The 24,682-nt window shown below is 37.0% G+C and overlaps 2 protein-coding genes across 4 annotated transcripts in view; one reads left to right on the forward strand and one right to left on the reverse strand.

Moving 5' to 3' along the window:
- Positions 1 to 3,218, reverse strand: part of Scyl2 (SCY1 like pseudokinase 2) — a 61,948-nt gene extending 58,730 nt beyond the window's left edge. Inside the window, exon 1 of one of the 3 annotated variants that reach the window (XM_046419340.2) lies at positions 2,969 to 3,218. The gene's annotated coding sequence lies outside the window, so the exon portion shown is untranslated. Of the gene's footprint in view, positions 1 to 2,577; positions 2,945 to 2,968 lie in introns of those variants that run through there. The other 2 variants (XM_046419338.2, XM_046419339.2) reach the window with 2 other exon arrangements.
- Positions 3,219 to 3,628: 410 nt separating this feature from the next.
- Positions 3,629 to 23,991, forward strand: Depdc4 (DEP domain containing 4). Its single transcript, XM_046419276.1, is given in 16 exon segments — positions 3,629 to 3,723; positions 5,550 to 5,631; positions 6,774 to 6,825; positions 6,828 to 6,922; positions 6,924 to 6,969; positions 6,972 to 7,062; positions 7,064 to 7,105; positions 14,707 to 14,773; positions 14,775 to 14,855; positions 14,858 to 14,921; positions 16,002 to 16,028; positions 16,031 to 16,121; positions 17,047 to 17,074; positions 19,199 to 19,275; positions 23,275 to 23,412; positions 23,952 to 23,991. Coding segments are annotated over 16 exon segments (1,116 nt in total).
- The last annotated feature ends 691 nt before the right edge of the window (positions 23,992 to 24,682 follow it).

A 24,682-nucleotide genomic window follows, 5' to 3' on the forward strand; every position in this document is an offset into this window, starting at 1 on the left:
TATCTAAATAATGTGGATAACTTGCTTAACCACATATGGCTAAGTACTATCCCAAATGTCTGGAATCAGAATCTATGAAAATACAGTTAGGGCCTTTTGTAGCTTGGCCAAGCCCCCCAGGGGATTATTATAAACAGCCTAGCATGAGAATTGTTGTATGGTTAAGGACATAATCTTCAGTAGCAAAAAAATCTTGAGTTCAAATACGGATTCTAACACTTACCAGAGCTGTGACCATCAACTAGCCGCCCTAACATTTTATGTGGGTGAGGGGGTACTGGGCCTTTAACTCAAAGGCACTTTACTACTAAGCCACATCCCAGCCCTTTTTATTTTTCTATTTTGAGACAGGGTCCCACTAAGTTGCTTAGGACCTAAATTGCTGAGGCTAGCCTCGAACTTGTGATCCTCCCGCCTCAGCCTCCCAAGTCACTGGGATTACAGGCATGTCCACACCTAGCTACACTATTTCTATAAAATGGGGGTAGGGGAGAACTGGGCATAGTGGCAAATTGCTATAATCCCAGCTATGTTGGAAGCTGAGGCAGGAGGATAAGTTTGGGGTCAGTCTCAGCAACTTAGCAAGACACTACCTCAAGATAAAATCAATAGGGCTGGGGAGTTAGCTTCGTAGTAGAGCACCGCAAAACCTCAAATGATTGTTTTGAGGACTGAAGATGCCAATGCATGTAGAATACTTAGAATAATTCCTAATGCTTACATTCGGTAAGTATTCAATGATTTCATTCATTTAAAAAATATTTACAAAGCATTTACACAGTATCAGGAGATGAGGAACAGCTAGTTAATTTATGTATTAATTAATATGGCAACTCTGAAATGGTGTCCTGAGAACATATAATCAGGACAATCTATCCTCATCAGCAAAGTGTTCCCTAAAGTGAGTTCAATGATGAATAGATGTTACTGGATGAAAAGGAAAGGAAAAGCATTTCCAGACTCAGAGATGTTTCCACAAAGTATAACCAAATGCCATGTATCCGAAGAAAGAAAGATGGACAAGGTAATCAAGGGAGAAAGGGAATGCCAGAAAGCACCATGGAGATGAAGTTAGAAAGGCAATCAGAAGGCCAACTAAAGGGGTTTACAGGGCATTTCAGTTTATGGAAAAAAACAATGAGAAGCCACTGAAAGATTTTAAACACAGATACAATATGATTAGGTCTATGTTTTTAAATACTCAGTCTAGCAAGTTAAAAAAACAAAGGTGGCCAAAGTAGATGCAGGAAGTTAATAAAGCAGCTCAGAGGAGAGATGATAATGGTGGCTGAAACTAGAAAATGAGAGTTGAAGATCTCTCTTGAATCAAGAGGTACTAAAGTGACAAAATAAACAGGATTTCATGAAACCATGAGACATGAGAAAAGAAATATCAAAAATCAACTCCTATATAATGGGTTGGAAACACAACTAATGGACCTATTGTTTTTTCTTGAAGGGGCAGATCATGAATTTCAAATGTGAATCTGAGTTTTTTATTCTCAAATACAGAGTTGATTTGTATAGAAATATTTCATTATATGGAAGAACAAAGTGCCTTTATTTATTTTGGGGGGTGTCTATCAATCTTAGAGACAAAAGTATAGGTTTCTGCAAGTGTAAAGTAGATCTGAACAGAATGAAGACCCATATCTTACTTTCAGTTCCATTCCTTTACACACATCTGAGGAAGGGGTTGTGGCTCGGGTTTGATCCCCCACGCCACACAAAAGTAAACAAATAAAATAAAGGTATTGTGTCCATCTGCAACTAAAAAAATATTTGAAAAAGAAAAGAAGAAAAAGGCTTACAAAGTCCAAAAGGAATATTCAAAAACGTGACTTTCAAGCCACCAGAACATGAGTAGGTTTTATGTCAGGCTAGTTTGAAGTATTTTTTTTTTAATATTTATTTTTCAGGTTTTTTTTTGGCGGACACAACATCATTGTTTGTATGTGGTGCTGAGGATCGAACCCTGGCCGCACGCATGCCAGGCGAGCGCGCTACCGCTTGAGCCACATCCCCAGCCCGTTTGAAGTATTTTGGTTAAACTATCAATTTTTCAGAACAGAGACACGCAATTTAGAAAACTAACACTTTTTAAGTGTCATCATATAAATAGTTCCTGAAACTAACATTTTTTAAGTGTCATCATACAAACAGTTCCTGAATTTGATGGGCAAAAAATATTAGCTGGCAACTTTTAAGTCACTACTGACATGGCACTTTAAAGTCCAGTGAGTCTGGCGGCTCATCAAGCCTATAGAGAAGTAGATTTGATAACAGTGGGTGTTTAATTACTCATCACAGATATGCGGTAGAATCCCAAGAAGTTTTGCAAGCTTTATAGGTCTAATCTTCATCTTTTTCTCTCACTTAGAAAAACAAAAGTTCAGAAACCACCGACCGGGTGGGTTTTAGTCTTAACAAAACATCTGCCCCACCCACCCCACACACAATAACCATCCATTCAAGAACTACAGGATACTGTCAGAGAAGGACACCGGGAGAGTAAGGCCCTGGTAGGTGAACCAGGTTACAGGAGCCGGACCTCAGAACCGAGGGGAGCTGTCTCACCCAGTTCCGGAGTAGTGTCCTGTTTCCCAAAAGGGTACCAAGATCTCCACCACCGAAACCCGAGCTCCCGCGCTGGCGCGGACGAGTCTCCCTCCCGAGAGACCACTCCGATCCCGAGTCACCCGTAGCCTTAAGGCCTCTTCGGCGGACTCGGGCCTCTCGGATCCGCTCCCTCCAGGTTGCCGCTAGCCCAGCCAGTCTTCTCTTAGGCGCCCACCGCCCGGCCGGCGCGGCCTGCAGCCCGTCACTAGGCAACAGCCACCAGCACGGTGGCCCCTGGTGGCCTAACCCGCGCACGGGTCCTTCCCCATTCCCTTTTCTCCCACTGGAGGCCCAGGTGAGAGCGCGACCATAGAGGGAGCTCGCCCAGTGTCCGCAGCCGGGCACTTACCTCTCAGCTTTCGGCTCTCCGCCCGGGAGGGGCGGTGCTGGGGCGCGTTCCCCCCGCCCCCCCTAAAGGCGCTCTGGCTATTCCTGCTCGGCCTCCGCGACTGGCCGCTGCCGTCTGCTTACTCCATAGTCTCCGCCAACCCAGTGGCCGTAAAGGCTGCAGCGGGAGGAGGAAAGGGGGAAGGGAGGGAAGGGACCGGGGAAGAAGAGTATGGGAGGGGAAAGAAGACCGAAAGACCTGCCGGCCCGGGCATGACGTCACTTCCGGTTGCCTCGGAAGGGGCGGGACCTGGGCTTCCCTCCGCCCCAAGAGTCAGGTGGGGGCGGTGCTATAGAACCGGAGGAGGAGCAGGTGCACAAGATTCCGGCGGTAATTTTAACTCCGCGGTTCCGTAGTCCTCTGGGCCGTAGCGGAGCCGGCCGAGATTCGTGAGCCTTAAAGGTGGCTAATGCCGGAAAAGGAAGACTGGCAGGACATGTAGTCTCATACATCCTAACCAAATGTACAGTGATAGTAGCGGATAGCAAGCAGGTGAGGGGAGCAGATACCCGGTTCTGGGATTCCGCCCCTTTCCTAGACCCGCCCCTTCCTGGGCTACCTGCCTTCCCAAGCCTAGGACCCAGACCCCAGACTTATCCTTTTCGAGGTTATTTTCGTAAAATGCTCTTGGAGGGTCCAGGAAAGCAGCGCTTCTCAAACATGCATATGAATTACCTGGAAACCTTTTTAAATGCGGATTCTGATTCAGTTGAAGGGTCGGATGTTCTGCGTTTCTGATTTCCAAATGACAGCAATGCTGCTGTTCCCTAGGTTACGCTTAAGTATCTTGCCTACTTATTTAATAAAAGAGAGGTAGATTACTTACAGTTTTTTGTTATGCCTCAACAGACTTTTTAAACAAGAACATCTTACAGACAAAATGATTAGTTTCATTCAGTTCTTTCCCAGATTTCTTTGAGGAACAAAAGCTCAGAGAAATAACCTCCCTTTCTCCTGCAAGCCATTGGGTACCACCCTCCCTCTGACCTCTGCCTCTCCTGACCAAGCTTCCTAGGATGAACAGAGGGACGACTTCCTTGACAAAAATAATTTGAAGGTGATGAAATTTTATTTCTCTCATATTGTCATAAACATTACTTTGTAAGACCAAGCATACTGTTTCCAGTTAGTCAAGGGAGAAGAGAGCTTAAATTATTAGATTGCATCCCAAAAAATATCTAGGAACAATGTTCCAGATATTTCAATTTATTCTTTTTCTTTCTTAAGATTTTTCAATTAAAATTTTACTAGGGTAGGGAAGAATGGGGAATGACTGCTAACTATATCTCTCATAGTAATGAAATAATCTGGAATTAGATAATAATAATGATTGTATAATGTTGTGAATCTACTACAAAACACTGGATCATACACAGCAAAAGGGTAATTTGGGCTGGGGGTTATCTCAGTGGTAGAGTGCTTCACGTTCATGGCCCAGATTTTATACCCACCATTGCAAAAAAAAAAAAACAGAATTTTTGTGCTATATGAATTATATCCCAATAAACAGTTTTTACAGTCTTCAATTAATTAAAAAATAAAAATTACATATGCACATTATAAAATTTCCGAAAAGTGAACAACCACTTTCATTAACTACATTACAATACTATTACCCTAAAGTTACTAGTTTGAAGATTATCCTTCCAGATCTTTCTATTTGTGTGTAGGTTTTAGGATCATAGTTTAGAAATTATTCTGCTTAGTTCATGGTTTTTGTTTTATTTTGTTTTGGGGTTTTTTTCATATTTAATGAGGTCTTTTCCTGACATAAACTTAGTTTTGTTTCATCCTACTATTCAATAGTAAGGCTATGCCATAATTTATTTAATTATTTTCCTGGTGATGGACATTTTAATTTACAGGTTTTCATTATTTCTCAGCAATTTTTTTGGGGGGTACCGAGGTTGAACTCAGGAGCACTCAACCACTGAGCCACATCCCCAGCCCTATTTTGTATTTTATTTAGAGACAGGGTCTCACTGAGTTGCTTATTAGCACCTTGCCATTGCTGAGGCAGGCTTTGCACTTGCTATCCTCCTGTCTTAGCCTCTGGAGCCGGGGCTTACAGGCATGTACCACAGCTCTCGACATTTCTTAGCAATTTTTTAAAACAAGAATAGTTGACATAAGATAGAAGAATGAATCAGACATAGCTTTCCTATGTTCATATATGAATACACCACCAGTATTCATGTATAACCACAAGACCAGGATCCTAATTAAAACAAGTTGTATTCCATATATTATAATATATCAGAATACACTTGACTGTCATGTATGTAGGAAAAAAGAGAGAGCTGGGCATGGTGGTGCAAACCTATAACCCCAAAGGCTCAGGAGGTTGAGATAGGAGGATCATGTGTTCAAGGTCCACTTTAACAACTTAAGCAGGCCTTAAGCAACTCAGCCATACCTGTCTCTAAATAAAATATTTAAAAGGGCTAGGGATGTGGCTCAGTGGTTAATTAAGCACCCCTGGGTTCAATCTCAGGTACCAAAATGAATAAATAAATAAAGTTGACAAATTGATTTTATTCAGTTCCTTGCCCCAGATTCTCTTTGAGAAACAGCTTGTCATTGGTCAAAAAGGCAAAAAGAAGAAAGAAAAAGCAAAGCCCCTGGTGAGACCACAGCGCCATAATAATCAAGACTTGAATGTATCCGCTTTCCTTTTAAATGTATTCTAAAGTAATGTTCTTCAAGGTATAGTTAGTAGCTAATCATTTAATGTTAAAAGTATATTAGCAGGCTAGGGCTGTAGCTCAATGGTAGAGTGCCTGCCTCACACGTGTGAGATACTGGGTTCGATCCTCAGCACCACATAAAAATAAAATAAAGATATTGTGTCCACCTATACCTAAAAAAATAAATATTTTAAAATAAATAAATAAAGACAAAAAATACTGTATTCATTTACATTAGCTTACACAATAATATATTTCATGTCATTAAATTAAGTTCCTAGATTTACTCATTATTGACAGACGAATGTGGTGAAACTTATAGTTAATACATTGTAGTTTGCATAAGATGGGAGATGAAACTTAAAGCCATTAGTAGCAGATATGCCATAAAAAATTTAGTTTAGATAAAAACTAAGTTGTTAGCTGGGCATGGTGGTGCACACCTATAATCCTAGCAACTTGGGAGGCTGAGACAGGAGGATTACAAGTTCAAAGCCAGCTTCAGCAAAAGCAAGGTGCTTAGAAACTCAGTGAGACCCTGTCTCTAAATAAATACAAAATAGGGCTGGGGATATGGCTCAGTGGTTGAGTGTCCCTGAGTTCAATCCCCAGTACCCCGCCCCCACAAAAAAAAAACTAAGTTGTTAAAACTGAAAAACTTCTTTTTTTTTTTTAAAGAGAGAGAGAGAGGGAGAGAGAATTTTAATATTTATTTTTTAGTTCTTGGCGGACACAACATCTTTGTTTGTATGTGGTGCTGAGGATCGAACCCGGGCCACACGCACGCCAGGGGAGCACTCTACCACTTGAGCCACATCCCCAGCCCTGAAAAACTTCTTTTTGAGTAATTTAAATTTGTTAGGGTCATGTGTGGTGCTGCACACCTGGGAGACTGAAGCAGGAGGATCACAAGTTTGAGGCCAACCTAGAAAATCTAGTGAGACCCTGTCTCAGAATGAAAAATATAAAGGGGCTTAGGCTAGGGGTAGAGCATCCTGAGTTCAATGCCCAGTACCAAATTAATTTAATTAATTTGTCAGAAACATATTTTTTCCAGGATTCTCTGGGGTTTTTTTAAGCTACTCAGCTACAGGAGTATTATTCACTCCCTTCATATCCACATAGAAATCAAACAAGGAGGCAGCACTTATGAACATTCAAAGATTGCTTTACTTGTTTTGATGCTGTTGATGTGGTATTAAATCATCTTACACAAAATATGTGCTTAAAGTAGCAATGATATCTCTCATCTTTGCCAGGTACTAATGAACCATAGAGCGAGTCAATAGGAATGAAATTATTCAAAATTGAAAAGGAATTAGAATCTGAAGATTCCAACAGTAGTCTTTATAGGTTTCTAGAAAGTAAATTATTTTGTTTCTTGCAAAAGAAAATAGGATGATGAGAATGGGTCAATAGATTAAATAAAAGCAAAACATCCTTTAGCATTTGTGGTTAGTGCTAACTAAGACACTGTAAAATATTGTGCTTAGACCTTGGCAGAGCTGTCTTCATTGAGCTAAAACTGAATGTTATACTTTGTTGGTTTCTTTTTTTCTTTTTTCTTTTTTTTTACATATAAGTAATGAAAGAAATAGCCAGATAAAAACTCAACTACTTCTGCATATGCTGTAAAGCTGTTGAGGAGGACATCATCACATAAATTTTTCGATTTTATACTAGGGAAAAAAAAAAAACTTCATGTCCTCTGAAGAATGGATACACTTTCTAATTTTGAAAAATAGTGCTGGGGTTGAGGCTCAGTAGTAGAGCGCTTGCCTATCACATTTAAGACACTGGATTCAAAACTCAGCACCACATAAAAATAAATAAATAAATAAAACAAAGGTATTGTGTCCATCTACAACAAGAAAGAAAGAAAGAAAGATAGGTGAAAGTCTTTATAATAAAGGTCAAGTTTCCCTGGAAACTCAGAGCTGAAGTCTTCTATTCTTATTATAGCAAGGATGTTAACCTTAGAATTAGCATATATGCTTTCTTTGTATTTAGAATCCTAATTTGTCCTCTTTTGGTGGTATTTTACTAAATTATTATTTGTATCTTTTGTTGTAAGCTGCTTTTTGGAAATAGGAAACCTATAAAGAAATTTAATAAATTAATTAAAATGTATATTTGAAATTTTGATCTTGTTTGTATTAAAAATGTGCACATTGTTTTAACAGATGAAAGATAAAAAATATTTCACGTCTTCTAGCACATGAGGTTGGAAATCATTGGAAAAATTCATGCAATGAGTGTGAATTCAGCTCTACCTTCAGATTTCTCAGTTAACAAATCTGTTCCCAAGCTTTCAAAAGAAGGTAACTTCAGTTTGTACTATTTTTTTTTTCAGAATTTTGTAAGAAAGAACTGACTTCTTTTTTAAAAAAAATAGACTTTAAAACCAGTTTAGTTTCACCGCAAAATTCAAGTGAAAAGTACACAGAGGTCCCATCGACCCTTGCACCTACTCACACACGACCTCCCACTATCAGCATGCTGCACTACCGTGGTACATTTGTTAAAATCAGTGAATCTACACTGACACATTATTATCACCTAAGGTCCATGGTTCACATTAGGGTTCACTCTTGATGTTGTAAATTCCATATTTTAAAACCAATGTATGATGACATGTATCCATTATTATAGTGTCACACAAAATAGTTTCATGGCCCTAAAACTCCTCTTCTCCTACTCATTCCTCCCTTCCCTCTAATCCCTGGCAACCACTAATATTTTACTGTTTCCAAAAACTGACCTTTTAGATATAATAACATTACTGTGTTTATGTGTTGACTCTGTTTCTCTTGCCTGTAAAAGTTTTCTCCTACATAGTAATTGCATCAGAAAAGACAGATGAAGCAACATAGATTTGACAACACATAGTTTATTTTTCACAGTGATCGTAACAAGATTACCTGGAAGTGCTGTCATATGTGCTACCAGAGAAAACAGAGTCGTTCTACCAGTCCTTATTATTTATAATCCAAGACCATCTTATGAGTATATCGTTTGTCCATTGTATAAATACCTCCAAGACATCTCTGTTCTTTCTCTTTCTCAAACCAACTTAGGCTACCTGTTGTTCCACTCCTCTTTACTCTTTACTATTTACTTCATTTACTTGTGTTTTCCTTTTTATAATGCCAACAGTAATGGAAAGAAGAGCTCCATAGTTAGGACAGTCAGAAGGGATACAGACACCTTAATGGTTACCCACTTCATGCCATTTAGTCAAATCATGACAGAAGCAAGACAAGCTTTATATGTGCCCTGGAGAGGCTTTGTTGATCAACAAGATTTAAGATAGGTATTGTAAGGAAAAAATACAGAATGCACAAAGAAAGGATATAGAGTGAGAAGAGTTCCTAGAAGAAAACTCTAGGAAAACTAATATTTAGAAGACAAGCAGAAGGGGAGGCAACAAAAGTACAGTTTTGTGGCTGAACATGTAGCTCAGTGGTGGAAGGCTTGCCTAGCATGTGCAAGATGCTGGGTTTAATACCCAGCACCACTAAAAAATAAAATAGATAACTTTTCCCATTAATTTCCCTTGAGGGCATGAGGTACCTTTAGAAATTCCTAAGTAAACTTGTATATAATTTATTACGAAAGGATTAATATTTCTACTTATTGATCTTTTTTCTGAGCTAAGCAATGTGTTACGCATTTTATATTTATCTATAATCTTGCAGTAGACGTGTAAAGTGACGGGTGAATCCCCAATTTTAGGTAAGGAAACCAAGAATCAGAAAGATCACATTTAACAAAAAAGAAAGAACACAGAAGGGAATGAAAACTGGCACCTTGCTGTGCTTCATTAAACATTTTTGTTATACTTCCACATAATGTAAAGCATTCAAATAGCCCGGCAAGTTTCATTCCAAAAATAAATAAATAAATAATAGCAGTTCTTCACCCTTGTCCTCTTACCCATTCCCCTTCCTCAGAGGCAGCCAATTAAAACTCATCTCTAAATAATATACTTATATTGCTACTTCATGAATTTTCAGTTTCAGGCACATGTTAATTTTCTACAAAGGAAAATAGGAATTTGGGTCTTTTTTCTTCCTTTCCTCTCTCTCAAAAACACTCTTCACCGCCCCCCCCCCCCCATCTTCCTGATATAATTAGAAAATCACTTTGGAAAAATAAACTCTGTTCACATTATTTTAGCCATAGAGCGAGAAAGCTGTGATTCCTTCCTTTTCTTTTACAACATTTTATGTATATAACTTTATTTATTTATTTATTTATTTATTTATTTATTTATTTATTTATCTTTATGTGGATTCTGAGGATTGAACCCAGGGCCTTGCACGTGTGGGGCAAGCACTCTATCACTGAGCCACAGCCCCAACCTCAACATTTTGTTTTTCTTAGAACAAATAATTTTTTGTTTTACGTTTTGCTTAGTTGTTTTATATTCATATATATTTCCAGCTCCAAATTCCTACATTTAAAACACCAATTGGAATATTCGGGTATGTGACATATTTTGTCAATTTCATCTTCTTGGGGTAAATTCTTTCCACTGGATTTCTGATGTGTTTCATTTTGTACTGGTCACCTGCTATGTTTGAAGCACAGTTTCTCTCTTCAGAGCAAACACAACCTTTGCCTCTCTCTCTTGGATCTCTTACTTCCTGTCTTCTGTGTCTTTTTATTGTTTACTCCTCGTTTTGGTGGCATACATTTTCTAGCAGTTTCACAAAAAAAAAAAAAGGATATACAGAAGATAATTTTTTTTTAAAGAAAGAGTGGGAGAGAAAGAGAGAGAGAGAGAATTTTTTAATATTTATTTTTTAGTTCTCGGCGGACACAACATCTTTGTTTGTATGTGGTGCTGAGGATCGAACCCGGGCCGCACGCATGCCAGGCGAGCGCGCTACCGCTTGAGCCACATCCCCAGCCCCCAGAAGATAATTTTTTATCTGTATTTCTGAAAATTTCTTTATTCCAGTCTCTTATTTGATTGACAGTTGGAATTCTAGGTTGGAAATGATTTCCAAAGAATTTTTAGGACATTTTCCCATTATCTTCTTGCTTCTTGGGTTGGTGTTAGTAAGTCTAAAGCCATTCTGATTAGGGATTTAAAAAAAATTTTTTTTGGTTGTATATGGACGCAATACTTTTATATTATTTATTTTTATGTGGTGCTCAGGATCAAACCCAGTCCCCCAGACATGGTAGGCAAGCGCCCTACCACTGAGCCACAACTGCAGTCCCTGATTAGTGATTTTTAAATGTGATCTTTTCCCTACCTTCACTCCTGAAGCTCACAGGGTCTCTTCCCTATCCCTAGCTTCCTGAAATTCAAAAGTAATGTGTTCTAAGGTAAATATGTTTTCACCCACTGGGCTGTTTCACTCTAGAAATTTCCTTGGATTATGATTGATGATTTTCTCCATTTCCTCCAATTATGCCTTCTCTATTTTAATTCTAATCTCCTATTTAGATATTGGATCTTCTTAACTAGTTCTCCAGTTCTTGTAATTTTTTTTCTAATTGTCCACCATCTTTTATATTTTTGTTTGGTTTTATTTATTAGAAAATAGCTTCAAATTTATCCTCCAACCTTCCCATTGATATCTAAAAGCACACTTAAATTCTCAGTATTTCCTTTATCATGGCATTCTGTTCTCATTTTATAGTTGCCTGTTTTGGTTATCTCTATATCCCTGCCATCTAGAACAATGCCTAACCCAAAATAGGTCTCAATAAATATTTGTTGAATGAATGTTCAGTGTTCTTATAATTGAATTCATTTTCTACTTTCAGGCAATTTCATATCTATTTGTACTAATTGATGACTTAGTAAGATGTTGCTTCACTCTTTTCATATGTGGTAACCTTGCCTCCTTACTTAGGGTGTAGCTGTGTAATGCCCACTATTTGCTATGTATCTTTTCCTTGCACCTGGTTCAGTGCCCTGCCCAAAGGTGGTACTGCCCAGATGATTAGAGGCTACTCATGATCTCAAGTATGTACTAAAAAATGTTAATTTACCTTATAGTTGACCAGTAATTGAGAAGTAGCAAACCAGATGCCCTTAGGATCCAGGCAGTTCAGAGAACCAATAATTAATTATCAGATATGTAGGAAAATACTGTATTTTTTCTTGAAAAAATTGCCCTTTCAAGCTATTTTTCCTTTTCCTACTTAAGACAGATAAACACTGGGAAATAGGTTATTACCTATAACTGGAAAATACTATGAAACTAGCAGCTAATACAGTTTCAGTACTTAGGATGCAATAGAGAGTGGTGGGGCTTGTAGTTAAGTGGAAATAAATGCCAGTCAAAATGGGGTGGCCTTAATCTGTACCACATGATTTTGGTTGCCATTAATTCAGGGTCAATACTATGAGATTTTATGATTTAGAAAAAAGACACTTAAAACTAGAATCTCACATGAAATCTCCCATTTCAATACAAGTTAATTTTTTTCAAAGTACTTTTATATCCAAAAAAAATCATGACTATGGGCCAAATAGTCCATAGGCCACTGACATGGGAGCTCTGCCAGAGATTTTCTATAGTTATTGCTTTTATAATTTTGTTTAATTGAAAGGTAAAACATTAATTATGATCTGGTAGTTAGAGTGATGAAAAATTTAATTAACAATAGGAATGACCAGAAACCCAAGTTAAGATTAACCTAATACTGCATTTTGTTGTTGTTGTTGTTGTTTTAACTGAGGATAGAATCCAGTGGCACTGTACCACTGAACTACATCCCTAGCCCTTTAAAAAAAAAAAAAAATATATATATATATATATATATATATATATATATATATACACACATATATATATAAATATATAAAATATATTTTATTTTGAGAAAGGGTCTTGTTTTGCTGAGGATCTTGCTAAATTTCTAGGGCTGGTTTCAAACTTGTGATCCTTCTGCCTCAGTCTCTAAATTGCTGGGATTATAGGCATGTGTCACCAATCAATCAGCTTTTGCTGAGGCTGACTTTGAACTCTCAATCCTCCTGCCTCAGCCTCTGAGCCACTGGGATTACAGGCATGTGCCACTGTGCCCGGATCGACCTTTGGTTTTTGGGGATTGGTTTATTTCACTTAGTATGATAGTTTCCAGTTCCATCCATTTACCAGCAAATGCCATCATTTCATTCTTCTTTATGGCTGAGTAAATATTCCATTGTGTATATATACCACAGTTTCTTTATCCATTCATTTGGTGAAAGGCACCTAGGTTGGCTCCATAGTTTAGCTATTGTGAATTGAGCCTCTATAAACATCCATGTGGCCATGTCATTACAGTATGCTGATTTTAAGTCCTTTGGGTATATGCCGAGGAATGGGATAAGGGGGTCAAATGGTGGTTCCATTCCAAGTTTCTTGAAGAAGAAACAGGATTTCTTTAGGTGCCTTTGCAGGAAATTTTCAGCAGTCCATCTGCCTTCATAAGCTTCTAGGCATAAAGAACAGGTTATCTATAGGAGAAAAGTAACCACTGTCAATAGTTTCTTCACCTGCAATGCTTGGATCTAAAAGATAATGAATCGCACATATTAGGCAAGATACACCATTCTTTAATACAAAGAAGAGAAGGGAGGAAGGGAGGAAGGAAGGATATTTAAGAATTATCAGGAATTCATATAGGTCTGGGGATGTATGTCAGAGATAAGAGTGCTTGCTTAGAATGCACAAGGAACCCTAGCACCCACAAGAAAAAAAATAGTTTATCACTCAAGAACCCTATCCTAAGAAAATGTTTGAGAAAATACTTTAATTTGACTACAAAGAAATAACAAGAACCCCAGTATAGGAAAATAAACATTAGTAGGCAACACACCTTGATCTTTGCTCTCGCCTATGTTTTCCCTTATCTCCCATTTTGTATGCACACCTACACACACACACACACACACACGTATCTCAAGTGGATGTGGTAATAATGTGTGGGAATGAGTAAAAGTTAAGAAATAAAAAAAAAAGGGGCCAGGTATGGTGGCACTCGCCTCTAATCACAGCAGCTAGGGAAGCTGAAGCAGGAGGACCACAAGTTCAAAGCCAGCCTCCGCAACTTAACAAGCCGTGAGCAACTTAACAAACCCTATCTCTAAATAAAACATAAAAAAAAAAAAGGGTTGGGGATGTGGCTCAGTGGTTAAGTGCCTCTGAGTTTAATCTCCAGTACCAAACATAAAATAAAATAAAAAGGGTGGTATACCATTAAGGGAAATTATAGTAAATAGCAACCTGTCTCGGCAATAGGAGGGCAGATTTGGGAGAGCAGCAGATGTGAAGGGGGGATTAAAGGCCTTCCAAAGGAGTGTCTGAGGGGTGTGTGTTGGGAGAAGTAATAGGATCCTAAATTTTTATCTTATGGGGTAGGAAGGTAATAAAAGGAAAACAATGTGTTGTAGAATAAATAGTGCATCCGGTTTGGGGAAATATTTGCTACATGTTGAGAATCCCTAATTGAAAATCTACAGTGTTCCAAACTCTGAAACTTTGGAGACCTGAGCTTGACAACATTCTAATAATCTATGCAAATATCCCCAAATATGAAAAACTCCCCCAATCTGAAGTATTCTGATTCCAAACACTTTCAATAAAGGATATTCAACCTATGTCTTAGTTTCAAATAATAATAGAACAATATGCATCTCATTATTGGACAGGAAACGGAAAGGGAACCACTAATGGAATGGAACAGATGAACTCTTAACAAAATTGGAAATAATAAAAAGGTGGCCAAAATATTTTTTTAACTTCTAGAATATAAAGGTACACAAAGTGTGTTGGTATTTGGTGAGGAAAAGATCCATTCCCACACACAAACACACATTCAGTTCTTCGTTTCTACAGCAAAATTTATTGAAAGAATTCTCTCAGAAAAAAGTTTACTTCTTTGGGTTTAAAAATAAACTAGATTTTATTGTGTTTTATCAAACAGTGCTTTAGTTAAATACAAATGTTAACCATCAATTTATTGTGTTTTGCATTTTCCCTTTACAATTGTTAACTGACTTAATGCAACAGTTGCATGTTTGGAATATTTTCCTGACCAGTTCATATTTACAGTTAGGCAGCAGTTGGATTCAAAGCAGAAATGATGAGCCAAGATTAACTATTCCAAAAGAGATACTCTTTACTGGCATAGTTAAATATTATAATCAAGAGAGAGAGATTGCCTATTAATTGATGAGTATGTTGATATACATTTAGGAATTTTTCAACTTTTAGGTAAGAGAGGATGCTTTAACTGTAATTTTGCATAACAAAACATTGAAAAATATATAATCTGAAATAGAAAATGTGTATTATATGATAATTACATTTTAATAATTTTTCTTTTATGGTATCAAGGTACTTCCTGGAGTCTTTTTCTTTTCATTTCATTTCTATTGCCTGCCCTGTAACTGTACTAGCAAATGCAACTAACATAGTGTAGGACATATCTAAGATACAATATCACAGAGATGTTATAAGAAACATGTATTTTTATTTAGGTAGTATAAGAATGAGAGAACCGAAGTACCTAGAGATACTAATTTCTGATGTATTAATTTGGTGACCCTTTAGCAAAATAAAAGTTAAATGACATTATATGACTTTTTAGCTATGTATATAGCCATATAATTTCATGTTGCACACACAATACTCTTTGATAATGCTAGGAGTAATTACACTGCATATTATATAATTTCCTGTGTATTTGAAATGTTTTATAATTTAAAAAATTTTAAGTGAAAAAAATGTAAATCGGGGCTGGGGTTGTAGTTCAGTGGTAGAGTACTTGCCTACCATGCGTGAGGGGGCACTGGGTTCATTCCCCAGCATCACATTAAAAAAAAAAACTAAATAAACAAAATAAAGCTATTTAAAAAATGTGAATCAGGGGCTGGAGTTGTAGCTCAACGGTAGAGTGCTTGCCTTGTACACGTGAGGCACTGCGTTCAATTCCCAGCACCACATATAAATAAGCAAAATAAAATAAAGGAACATCAATAAATAACTAAGAAAATGTTTTTTTTAAATGTGAATCAAATATAGCACCATAGCATTTTTTTTAATACTTGGGTTTGAACCCAGGGGCACTTTACCATTGATCTATATCCCCAGCACTTTTTATTTTTAATTTTGAGACAGGATCTCACTAAATTTCTTAGAGTCTCACAAAATTTCTAAGGCTGGCCTTCAATTTGAGATCCTTGGGCCTCAAGCCTCCTAAGTCACTAGCACCATAGCATTTTAATCTACTATTAAGTACTCTGCTCTATAATTTTTCTCCCATATTTTGTTGTCTTGTAACACACATAACAGAAAATGAGAAAAGAACAGAAGCAATACAATTCTAACATTGTTGTTGCCCAACATTCGAGAAGAATTACAATGGCTACCTACTTTTATGGCTATTGCATCAGAATCTGATGCCTACAAGTTGTAAAAAAACAGATGACAAAAATTGCAATAACAGTTGTGGCTCAGTGGTAGAGCGCTTGCCTTGCATGTGTGAGGCACTGGGTTCAATCCTCAGCACCACATAAATAAATAAACGAAGGTATTGTTTTATGTACAACTAAAAAATTTTTTAAAAAAATAAGCAATTTACTGAGTACTTATAATGTGCAAAATCTGAAGGAATACTGTCTCCCCACACTTGCTAAGAAGAAGGAAACTAACTTAAAACAGTTTCAGTATTTGCAAGTATAATGATTAATTTATTCAACCCATTTCTTGTGTGTTACTATATGCTGTTCTATATGCTGTTACTATACACTGTTCTAAGTGCTTAAAATATATCAGCAAACAAAACACAAAGATCCAAGACCTTGGGGAGCTTATATCCAAGAGGAGGAAGACAAACTAAGTTATATACAAATAAATCATCAAGTCATATAGTTTGGTAGAAGGTGAAAATACCTAGGAAATAAAGAGCAAGTTAAAGGGATTTATGGAGAGGATAGGACAGGGATGGGCAGTTGTTTTCAGTATTAAACCTGATGGCCAAGTTTGGACTCACTTAGAGAAGGAGATCTGAGCAAAAACTGGAAGGGTAAAGAGAGTCAACCAAGTGGTTGGGGAGAGAAGAAGTGTGTTTGGGCTGGGAGAATGGCTTCCAGAGGAGGGGCCATGGTGTCATGCACACTTTGGTGTTCAGAACAGCAACAAAATGGTGAATAGAGGGGAGAGATATAAGATGAGATGAGAGATGTGGTGATGGGTACACAGATCACAGTAAGGCCCTCACAGGCTAATGGAGGCTGGTTCTCTTTGGAATAAGACAGAAGATTATTGGAGAATTTGAGCAAAGCAATGGTAAGATTTGACTAACATTTATAAAGATAACTCTGGCTTTTGTGTTGAGAATAGATTATAGAGGAGCAAGGGCAAAAGTAAGAACACCTTTTAGGAGACTGAAATAATATGAGCAAGAGATGTGATGACTTAAAACAGAGGGCAGCAGTAGAGCCAGTAAAATATGGTTAGATTCTTTTTTAAAATATTTATTTTTTAGTTGTAGTTGGACAGAACACCTTTATTTCACTTGTTTTTTATTTTATTTTATTTTATTTTTTTATGAGGTGCTGAGGATCGAACCCAGGGTCTCGCACGTGCGAGGCGAGCGCTCTACCGCTGAGCCACAACCCCAGCCCCGGTTAGATTCTTAATATACTTTAAAACATTCTAGAAAAAAAAATTGCTTTTAGCCTCACTACTATTTTCAGTACCAGACAGTATTTTCAGTGGTGTTATTTCTCCTTAACATCTGTAAAGAATTTCGGGATTTAGAGGGAGGGAGAAAGGAATGGCATGGGGAAGTACTTAGGAATTAAATCTACCAAATTATGCCATGTCCAGGTTCAAATATACTGCAATGAATCCTGTTTCTATATAGAATTGCTCCTTCCATTTTTTTTTGCTTAAAAATTATAAAGAAATATACTCATTCAAATTCTGTAGCAGTTCTGTCAAACAATAAATAAAGCTTTCATTACTTAAGTGAAAAAGGTAATCCTAAGTATGTAATAGAGTCTCCCATTAACCAAAAATTTCATATATAATTTACCTGCAGGGTGGGTCCCAGATTCCAATTAGGAATTTAGAAAGAACAATTCCTCTCCTTCTTCTTCTTTACCACTCTTATCCTTTTCCTCTAAATGAATTTCCTTCTTTCCTTCATATGTCACAGAAGTTAGAAAGCATTTTTTTTTCCATTTTCCCACCTCCCACTCATGTTACAAGTACTAATGTCATAAAAAACATATTAGTTAAAATTTTGTAGCAGACCACAAAGGGAGAAAAGGAACTTAACTTGGGCTGGAGGAGGAGGGGGTGTAGGATCCAGGAAGCAGGGAAAAGGGCTCTGATGACTGGTTTCCAGAGATAAGAGGCTGAGGTATTTCAGGGAGGCTGAATTAAGAGTATTTATATAGAGGTTCTCAAGCATGCTAAGCTTGTTTCTGTTATAGGGCTTTATCTGGGCTGTCTAGTGTCTGGAACATTTGTCTTCCAAATCTTTCTGGGCTTATTTCTTCACAGCTGTTCAGATCTCTGCTCAAAATATTACCCCTCAGAAAGATGGAAGCCCTATGGGCTGGGGTTGTGGCTCAGTGGTAGAACACTTGCCCCTCATGCTTGAGGCATTGGGTTTGATCCTCAGCACCACATAAAAGTAAATAAAGATATTGTGTCCATCTACCACTAAAAAAATGTATTAAAAAAAAGGAAGCCCTAATTATCTAAAAGAGTGGTCTGCCTCCTTTGCTTAGCCACATCTGGCCCAATGTATTTTTAAAATTGTCATTCTGTCCATTGAGACTATAACTTTAAGAATTTGATCTACTTACTTGGCACCTGAAATAGCACCTAGCTCATAGCAATCACTCAGTTTTTATTGAGTGACATGATGAAATAATGGGGACAGCTTCATGACTAGAAAGTGGCCAGACAAGTAGCCACCTGGGAGCTATGATGAAGGGCTGTCTGTATATGAGCTTCAACCCTGCAAGAGCTGGGGTATGCCCTCTGTAACAATATTAGCTGAGGGATTATTTTGCTAGATATGTGTTGTAGTCTGGGATTACCTTTGAGGAAACCAAAATTGGAAAAGAAGAATAACTATTTTAAGAAAATGTTTTAATGTTCAGAGCCACTGTATATATATATGGACCATGTAATTACAATGTAAGGTTATTTAGACAAGTGCTATTATGGAAGTACAAATCATTTTTATTATGGGCGAACATTTCACTAATGATGATAACATTTCACTAAGCTAGTTTCAAATATAGCAAATACATGAACACAGTAAATTATATTTTAAGAATGCTAAAAAAAATGTTCAAGTATTCATACCCTTTATAATTCAGAGGCCTTCTATCACCCACCCCCTCTTCCCATCTGTAGTTTCCTCTTACTCTACCATTGGTTGAAAATAAAGATTTTTTTTTCTATGTTGAATTCTTAGCTAGGGAAAAAATCACATTAAGTATTTGGGAATCCCCGTTTTTATGTAGACACCAGTTATTTCATTGGATCTGGTTGATAAGAAACTTCAGAAGCTTCCGCATGGAGAAGATTCAGATGCCATATCCAGGTATTGATTCAGACTTTTTCCTTCTTTATTATTAAGCATCTGTTGTTGGTAAGTATGTTGAAAAAGATGCCAAAAATGAACATGTAATAAATATATAATGTTATAAAAAGTGGTGATATTAAGGTTATTTTTTAATATCCCCAGGGCAAGTTTTTCTCTACATAGTTGTTTTTGGAAACCCTTTGATTACTTTCTTGTAAGAAGGTGAAAACTTTATCATTGCTGCTCCTGATTCTTATCTCCCCTTCAGTTATCCTCCCATGCCTGCTTCTTTCTCCTGTACTGTTGTCTCTTTTTCCAACTCTGTGATTCTCTTTCTTTTTCTTTTTCTTTTTTTTTTTTATTCTCTCAGCCCTGCCCCCTTCCTTTGTAGGGAAAGGATCAAATTTTATAGTGAAGGAGCTGAACCATCCCGGACCCAGTTAAGTAGACTCCATGATTCTTTTCAAAACACAAAGTCTTATGGGGAAACCAAAATTGGAAAAGAAGTATTAACTATTTTAAGAAAATGTTTTAATGTTTATAGCCACTGTATACATATGGACCACGTAATTACAATGTAAGGTTATTCTACTGATCTGGATCCTTAACTTAGAATTTTTAAAACTTTTTTTTTCTCTCTCTCTATATATTTTTTTCTATATATATATATATATATTTTATTTTTATGTGGATTTGAGGATTGAACCCAGTGCCTCACACATGACAGGCAAGCACTCTATCACTGAGCCACAGCTCCAGCCCCCCAGATTTTTTTTAATACCAATAAAACTTCAAAATATTTTTCAATACAAATTTCCCAAGATTTTCATGTGGGAGTCTAATAGCATAATAGATATATTGTGGACACTAAAGCCAAAGGGTCCAAACAAGCTATTTTAGTAACCCCTTTGTGTCTGTTTTCTTACTTAAAAAATGGGAACACTACTATACTACTTTATATATACTGCATATATAAAAATACATATGTATATGTACTATTTCATAGTATAGTTGTTAAGTATTTAATATTTATATCATTAATACATTAAAACTAAGTAACATTTTTCCTAAAAATATAAGATTCAAAGGCATTATTAATTTTTAGAAAAAAAAAACATTCACAGAGGAGGTCACAAATTCATTTGCTTCTATTACTTAGAATTTCTCAGCCAGTGCCATTTTTTATCATTTCCTCTTCCGCATGGAGAAGATTCAGATGCCATATCCAGGTATTGATTCAGACTTTTTCCTTCTTTATTATTAAGCATCTGTTGTTGGTAAGTATGTTGAAAAAGATGCCAAAAATGAACATGTAATAAATATATAATGCTATAAAAAGTGGTGATATTAAGGTTATTTTTTAATATCCCCAGGGCAAGTTTTTCTCTACATAGTTGGCAACTAAGGAACCCATTAGGCAGTCAAGGAGGTATTGAAAGTTATTTTTAAGAAATCGATATGACCAGATTATATTTAGATAGAGCACACTAGCAGCCATGTGGAGAATGGGTTGGCAGTGGGAGTGGAGGAAGTCTTAGGAGATCTCCTACTGCCAGTGAGAAGTGATGTGGGCCTGTTACTGTGGCAGAGGCACGAGATGAAGAGGAGGGGACAGGTTTGAGAACTATTCAGGAGGTAAAATGGGGAGTGCTTGATTCCATCTGGGGGTTAGGAGGAAAGCTGGCTCACAAATTTTTGACTCTCACAGGGCAAGGTCTATAGTTTTAGTACTTGAGAGGCTGAGGTGGGAGGATACTTGAGACTAGTCAGGGAAACAGCAAGGACTTTGTTTCAATAAACAAACAAACACTTAGGTTTTAAGTCAGGTGACTACCATCAATTCAGGGAGAAAAATAAAGAGAACATGTTTAGGGAGATGATTAAATGTGTTTGGGGCTTTTGATTTAATATATGTGTGGGACATTCTGGTTAAGATTTTCAGAAGGGCAACTAGATGTACAATTTTGAAGTTCAGGGGAGAGATATACGCTAAAAATAAATAACTGGAAGTCATGGATCTGTGGGTGGAAATTGAGGTCATCTATTGTCTATTAAATAAAATAAGAGGTCCAAGGATAAAAGTTTAAGGGACACCAATAGTCAAAGTGCGAGCAAAGAGAAACCTACGAATGACAGAGAAGAAATGCTAAGAAGAGAATGAGAAGTTATGCTCATAAAGTCAAGGAAATGAAACATTTTAGGATGGAGGGTCCTATGTAGCTGGTGATCAGGACTGCCACTGACTATCTGGAGCCAATTAGTAAAAGCTGTTTTAGGAGCTGGAGAGGCAAAAGTCAGGTTGCAGTGAGATGAACAGGAATGAATGGACCATGAAGAGTAGGTATACGAGAAAGAGAAGAGAGGAACTGGGCAATAACTGAGGCAATGCTAGGGCAAGGGAGAGATTTTAGAATATTGTTCTGCTGGAGGAAGGAATCAGAAGAAAGGGGACATTGAAGGAAAAAAGAGATGGCTGATGGAGCCAGGTCCTGGAAGAGGCAGAAGGAAGTGAGTTCAAGGGCATGAGATCAAGTGTTTTCCTAGAACAGGAGGAGCAATATTGGAATAAAGGTGGTAGTGTATGTAGATGTAAATGAATAAGTATGTCCAGGGATAGGAAGTTGAGAGAGATCATTAAGTGCTGACTCCACTGACTCTATCTTCCTTGAAGAAGTAGGAGGAGACTATGTTGCCATATTCTATACAACATAGTTGTAATATAGTCTCCTGAGAGGATTGGGGGAAAGCATTAAATGATGACATGAGAAGGGGATGGTTAGAAGAAGGATTACATGGTTAGAGGAAGGATTGGAATAGATGGGAAAGGAACTGAGAAAAGACTAATACATGGATTGATGAGTAATTCTGAGTATCCGGATTAAGTAGGAGATTACAAATTTTAGTGGTGCCAATCAGACAGAAGATTTTTCTAAGCAGCAATTATTTACTTGAAAATGGAACCAGAATAGGTGGCTTAGCATATTGATCAGGAGATTCCGTTTTGCCTTGTCAGGTGTTGTTACAGAAGGATAAGAATACAAGAGAATTGAAGACATGTTAATGAGACAGTGTTTCAGACGTTGAGATATGTCTGAGTTGAATGAGAAAGAAGAGATACAAAGAAAAGTGGCACATCAAGGTTTTATGTTCTGAGATTATAAGGCATTGACAGAACTAAAGACAGTAAAGCATCATATTAAAGACCGCAAGTCCTGCAAGGTGACAAACCTGATTTCAGATCCCAGTTCAACAACTTGCTAGTCATGTGGTCTAAACTTTTCTTTACTCTAAGGTATGGATGATAATGCCTACATATTTACATCTTAGAGTAATGAATATTTAATGAAAAAATTAATGAAATCTTGGCACATGATAAGCATTCACTGTCAGCTATTATTATTTTAAGGTGGTAGATTTTGAATAGAGTTGATTACAGGGGTTTAACTTTTCAGAGTATCGTCATTCCAAGGTATTACAATAGGTGTGTTTAGGTAAAGGCTGTTATGGTGAAAATAAATATGGTAAACAAAACAAAACAAAAAACTGGTATTAACAGGCTTTAGGATGCCTAGTTGAGAATTGCTTTGGTGTGTGAGGAGGCTGAATTTTCTTTATCAGCATAGGGAGAGTGAATGTTGACCATGGGTCAACACAGCTCAGAGAACAGTGCAAAAGAGTTCAGATTCTTTGTGGTTTGAACATGCCTCAGTTTATTAACCATGTTACTTTAATTCTTTATGTGTACCTCTTTCAACTAGAACTGTAGATTCTTCTCCCCTACTTGGAGTTATTTTCAAGATGAAATTTTTTAAAAAAGAAAGAGTATATTTTGCTTAAGTATAGACCATTTTGTAAAGAAACAGTACTATCATTTTGGAGCAAAGAAAGTATGAGCATAGGTATTATTACTACACTTTGAAAAAAAAAATTAAGTGCAGTCTAAGGCCAATTTGGATAAGTACATTTTAGTTGTCATTTTTTAAACCCACTTCTCCAATTTTAACTTTTTTCTTAAGGTTTCACATTTTGTCAGCCCATGACAAACAAGGAGTTTGAAAAACTAAAGGGAAGAACAATTCAATAGCTTCACCAGATGGCTCTTGAACTTAATAGTAACTCCAGCATCTCTTTGAAACAAACAAACAAATTAATTAAAAACACCATCCAGGGCTGGGGTTGTAGCTCAGTGATAGACTGCTTGCCTCACAAGCATGAGGTACTGGGTTCAATCCTCAGCACCACATAAAATAAATAAATAAAATAAAGATATTTTAAAAAATACAAATAGCCAGCACGGTGGCTCACACCTGTAATCTTAGCAGCTCAGGAGGATGAAACAAGAGGACCACAAGTTCAAAGCCAGCCTTGCAACTTAGGCCCTAAGCACCTTACCAAGACCTTGACTCAAAAATAAAAAAAATAAAAAGGGCTGGGGATGGGGCTGAAGTTATAGCTCAGTGGTAGAGCACTTGCCTAGCATGTGTGAGGCACTGGGTTTGACTCTCAGCACCACATGAAAATAAATAAGATAAAGTTATTGTGTCCATCTATAATGTGTATATATATATATATATATATATATATATATATATATATATATATATATATATATGTATGTTAGTTACAGGCTGGGGATGTGGCTCAGTGGTAAAGCGCCTCTGGATTCAATCCCCAGTACCCACTCCCTGCAAAAAAAAAAAAAAAAAACGCCATCCAGAAGCTTTAAATTAACATTTCTGGTTCAACAAACTACAAGTAATTTGTAAATATCAACAGTTCTATGGTGTTTTTTTTCAAATTGCCATACTTACATTGCAGACAAAGGATAGCTCTAAGTATTTAAACATGATTACATGTTTAAAATGTCAATAATTTTAACATTATAAAACGTTATTAATGTTAATTTTTAACTTTTAAAAGGAATAGAAGTTAGTCTTCATGTATGTTCTTTCACTTAATTATTATGTTGCTAAAATTGCTTGCTAAAGGTACTATTAACAGTGTGCTGTGGCACACACCTGTAATCTCAGTGACTCAGGAGGCTAAGGCAGGAGGACTGCAAGTTCAAGGCCAGTCTTGGTAACTTAGGGAGACCCTGTCTCTAAATAAAAGATAAAAAGGGAAGGTGAGGGCTGGGGTTGTGGCTCAGTGGTAGAACACTTTCCTAGCATACGTGAAGCACTGGGTTCAATGCTCAGCACCATATAAAAAAATAAACAAAATAAAGGTATTGTGTCCAACTAAAAATATATATATATTTTTAAAAAGGACTGGTGACGTGATGTAGCTCAGTGGTAGAGTGGCTCTGGATTTAATCCCAGTTTTTTTAAGTGCTATTATTAGGGATTTAGTATAGTTAATTTCCTTAGAATTTTTTTCTCACAGGAGAACATTTCATACGTGAGCCTTCTAAAGAAAACTT

This window comes from Marmota monax, unplaced genomic scaffold (genome assembly GCF_021218885.2).
Source record: "Marmota monax isolate L192 unplaced genomic scaffold, Marmota_monax_Labrador192_F-V1.1 WCK01_AAM20220418_F8-fsc00036, whole genome shotgun sequence".
Taxonomy (NCBI): domain Eukaryota; kingdom Metazoa; phylum Chordata; class Mammalia; order Rodentia; family Sciuridae; genus Marmota; species Marmota monax.